The sequence below is a fragment of the Sinocyclocheilus grahami genome, unplaced genomic scaffold (genome assembly GCF_001515645.1).
Source record: "Sinocyclocheilus grahami isolate Dianchi unplaced genomic scaffold, SAMN03320097.WGS_v1.1 scaffold13.1, whole genome shotgun sequence".
In the NCBI taxonomy this organism is placed as follows: domain Eukaryota; kingdom Metazoa; phylum Chordata; class Actinopteri; order Cypriniformes; family Cyprinidae; genus Sinocyclocheilus; species Sinocyclocheilus grahami.
This window is the reverse complement of record NW_015505192.1, coordinates 2,613,825-2,617,615: the sequence shown is the minus strand read 5'-3', so window position 1 is coordinate 2,617,615 and position 3,791 is coordinate 2,613,825. Positions and strand designations below refer to the sequence as shown.

The following is a 3,791-nucleotide window of genomic DNA, read 5'->3' as shown; positions in this document are numbered from 1 at the left end:
GGTGGAAGGTGCACAGTGTCATTCACACAAACACTAAACACCATCAGGGTAACACACACGATACTGAAATAATGCAGTAAACATTTATTTAACAACATTAGATGTAAGATAAAACCCTAATGTATACAACTGATAAGAATGATATTTCAATGAAAAAACATAAAATATGAAGTGTCATGCAGGGAATTCTGGGAGTGTCAATTTACGGTTTTTCACTGTAAATTATACAATGACTTTTTCTTATTCACTTCCAAAAAACGTGATTTTAACAGTATTTTACTGTAAAATTACGTTAAATGTAATTACAGTTATTCACCGTATATAGTATGGAAAGTTACTGATAACCAATTAACAGGTTTTTACTGTAGCATTTTTACAGTCTTTTACTGTTAAAATCACAATCATTTTTTGTGTATGTTTTGATGATATATTTAGGAGTTGTTTATGGTTCAAATGTCAATTTTGTTTTCTTTGTTTCCAACAGATAGATTGTCGAATAACTTCCCAACAAGCACAATTACATTGTATTTTTAATTTTGTAATTGTATTTATTTAATTGTAAATGGGATAACGATAATGTACAAAAGGGTTAAACGCAATATTTTCTCCCAAACTACAGCAATGATGTTGACAGCACATTTCCACATGATTATGTTCAACCGGGTACCACATATACGCAGTGCTAGGTAGATTACATGACGGAAATTATAATTTGTAACATGATAATTTATTGGATTACACAAATTAGGCGATGTATTAGGTAATGTATTCTGACTACTTTTTGATTACTTTTAGATTACTTTTGACCTAAAAAATATATTCCATTCTTTGTTAGTGTATTTAACATTACATTATGCCAGGGATTCGTGAATGAACTGCAGGGGGTTTGTGAGTTGATGAAAAGCTGGAAGACTCTAAATGTATAAAAGCAGTAGAATTTTAGAAAGGAAAATCTAAGAGAGAGACAGAAAAAAGATGAATTGGGGCAAATCAGATTATAAATATATAAATAAATGTACTGCCATTGTGTGAATAATATGTAATCATATAATCTATAAATTAGTGTAATCTGATTATGAGCATTTTAAAATGTAATATCATCTAATTAGAAGTACTTAATTTTTGGAATCTGATTACGTAATCCAGATTACATGTAATCAGTTACTGCCCAGCATTGCATATATGTTGTCAAATAGTTCTACTACATAAATCCTCTTTTAAAGTAAAGTGTTTAACAGCATTAATGAAAAAGGGAGAGGGTTAGAAATTAAATGAAACTCCAGACTTCATAATAATTCCCTTTCTTAATTACAGAAATTATTGTTAATTGTATTTATTTGTATTTGTATTGTGGTAAAAGTGTCTGAATTGGCTGGTTTACATTTTTTTCAGCCTGCTACACTCTGCTTAAACATAACAACATTGTTATTTGTCGACTTCACTTATCGTCACATCTTTCAGGTTTGGAGGAAGATTTAAGAGAAAACTTCTTTGGACAGCACATTGCGTCTAATGTTATAAGAAGAGCTGTGTCGTCATTTATGACTGACAGCAAACCAAACAAACCGCTGGCCCTCTCTTTCCATGGGACATCAGGAACTGGAAAAAATCATGCTGCTAAAATCATCGCAAGAAATGTGTACGAAAAAGGGGAAGACAGCAAGCATGTTCACACATTTATATCTGAGCATCATTTTCCACACAAACAAAAGTTAGACTTGTACAGTGTAAGTAAATAAATGGTAGTACTTTTAGTCTTTGCCTAAGACTCTAGCAATCACTTTTATTGCTTCTTTACCATGGTCGGGCTCCAGATTTAAGGTGTAAGATAGCCCACAGGACAGCGGGATAGTTGAGGATTTGGGTCATTACAGTTTCAGTATTTTACACAGTAATGATGCTGCTGTTAAACTGACAGCATTTTTCGCCCAGTATTCATTTATTAAAAATATCATTTTTGTAAAATGAGGGACCTGAGGGAGTGTTGCACATATCAGAAGTAATTTCTTCAAATGGGATTTGCATGTTCTGCATATTCAGGCACAGCTAAAGCAGTGGATTCATGAAAGTGTATCACGTTTTCCCCGCTCCATGTTTATATTTGATGAAATGGACAAGATGCATCCACAGCTGATCGATGCCATAAAACCTTTTCTAGACTACAATGCCCGTGTAGATGGAGTGTCATTCCGCAAGGCAATCTTCGTATTTCTCAGGTGATGCCCTCAAATCAGGGTTTTGTTTTATGGTTTTCCTTAAATGCAGCTGTAGACATATTAGCTACATAAAATTCAAACACAATGGTAATTAAATGGCCTTCATGCTCCCAAAAGAGAACTGATGATACGCTTGTTTGTTTATAGTAATGCAGGTGGGGATGTAATTACTGGAGTGACTCTGGATTTCTGGAGAGAAGGCAACATTCGGGAAAACTTATGGATGGACAGCAAGGAACTGGAGATTAAAATCTCTCAAAACATCTTCAATGATAAGAACAGTGTGTATTGAAAGAGCATTGAAATGATTTATATATATTTCAAAATAAACAATAATGCATTTTAATACATTTTATTTACTTATATATTATTATTTGCCCATTTTATATACTTTCCAAATATATTTTGTGCTTGATCAATATGTGTTTTTCAGTGGTTGTTTCCTAAATTAATATATTTAATTTTGCCCAAACCTGAGTATGTGTTTGCATTTACTCCATAAATAACTTTTCAAATAATCCACTCTTCTACAGGTGGATTTCTGCACTCTAATATCATAGATGAGCATCTGGTTGATCATTATATTCCTTTCCTACCTCTGGAGCTGAAGCATGTGCGTCAGTGTGTCATGGTTGAGATGGTCCACCTGAACGTCACCCAAGACTCTGATCTAGCAGATGAAGTGGCCAGAGACATGCCTTACTTCCCTAAAGAAGAGAGAATCTATGCTGTTAAAGGCTGCAAGTCTGTCAGACAGAAGTTGGCGCAGCATATTGATTAATGGCAGCACATGTTGTCCAGTTTACTGTTTAGACACACAGCTGAACAGTAATGACCTTACACTACTCCATTGTTTTTACTTATTAAAATTTCAGTCTTGATGAGTTACACTCAGGGGCGGACTTACCCATTAGGCAAAGGTAGGCGACCGCCTTGGGCCCCCAAAAGCCAAGGGCCCCCTAAAATGCTTTTCATATAGGATATGCGCATTAAGCGTGGACAGGCAAACGTTTGCTGTTTACGGTGTTTATTACCACGACAACCGTCCGAGTCTGTGGCGCCTGCAGGTGTACAGCTGTACGCACTGTGAGTCATGAGCGCTCAGACTGATCTGAGATTTGCCCCGCAAACATTTCAGCAGTTATTATAGGCCTGTGTGTCCCGTATTTCTGTCGACTGAACCCATGCCGTTAATTATGAATTTATCAGTCTTTTGGATGCCAAAGTATATTTCTGCATAGAAATATTACGCCAGATAGAAGCAGAAAATCGTGCTATACGCACTTTCATGAGATCGGGTTAGCCTACAACAATGAATTTGTTGGCTATTTTACAAATGGGAATAAAACGAATTCGTGACAATTTTTACATTCAAGCTACCCGTAAAATTTATAGTGAAAAGTACTTTAAAAGTGTCTGGAATGCAAGAAAGTAATTTTAAAGCCGTTTTTTAAAGCATTTGCTGCATGGATAAAAAATATAAATAATCAACATATCATACAAAATTGCCTTGCAGCAAATTCTTAAAATTTTAAGGTATTCAGAACAGAGCAACATAAAAAGCAGAAAAAGCAG

The 3,791-nt window shown here is 34.9% G+C and overlaps 1 protein-coding gene across 2 annotated transcripts in view; it reads left to right on the top strand.

The window, feature by feature from the left end:
• Positions 1 to 3,095, top strand: part of LOC107599719 (torsin-1A-like) — a 9,193-nt gene extending 6,098 nt beyond the window's left edge. Inside the window, exons 2-5 of one of the 2 annotated variants that reach the window (XM_016291413.1) lie at positions 1,462 to 1,727; positions 2,119 to 2,216; positions 2,364 to 2,497; positions 2,750 to 3,095. In XM_016291413.1, the coding sequence (XP_016146899.1) occupies positions 1,462 to 1,727; positions 2,119 to 2,216; positions 2,364 to 2,497; positions 2,750 to 2,997 (746 nt within the window). In that variant the 3' untranslated portion in view covers positions 2,998 to 3,095. Of the gene's footprint in view, positions 1 to 1,461; positions 1,728 to 2,040; positions 2,217 to 2,363; positions 2,498 to 2,749 lie in introns of both variants that reach the window. The other variant, XM_016291405.1, reaches the window with a different exon arrangement.
• Positions 3,096 to 3,791: the final 696 nt, after the last annotated feature.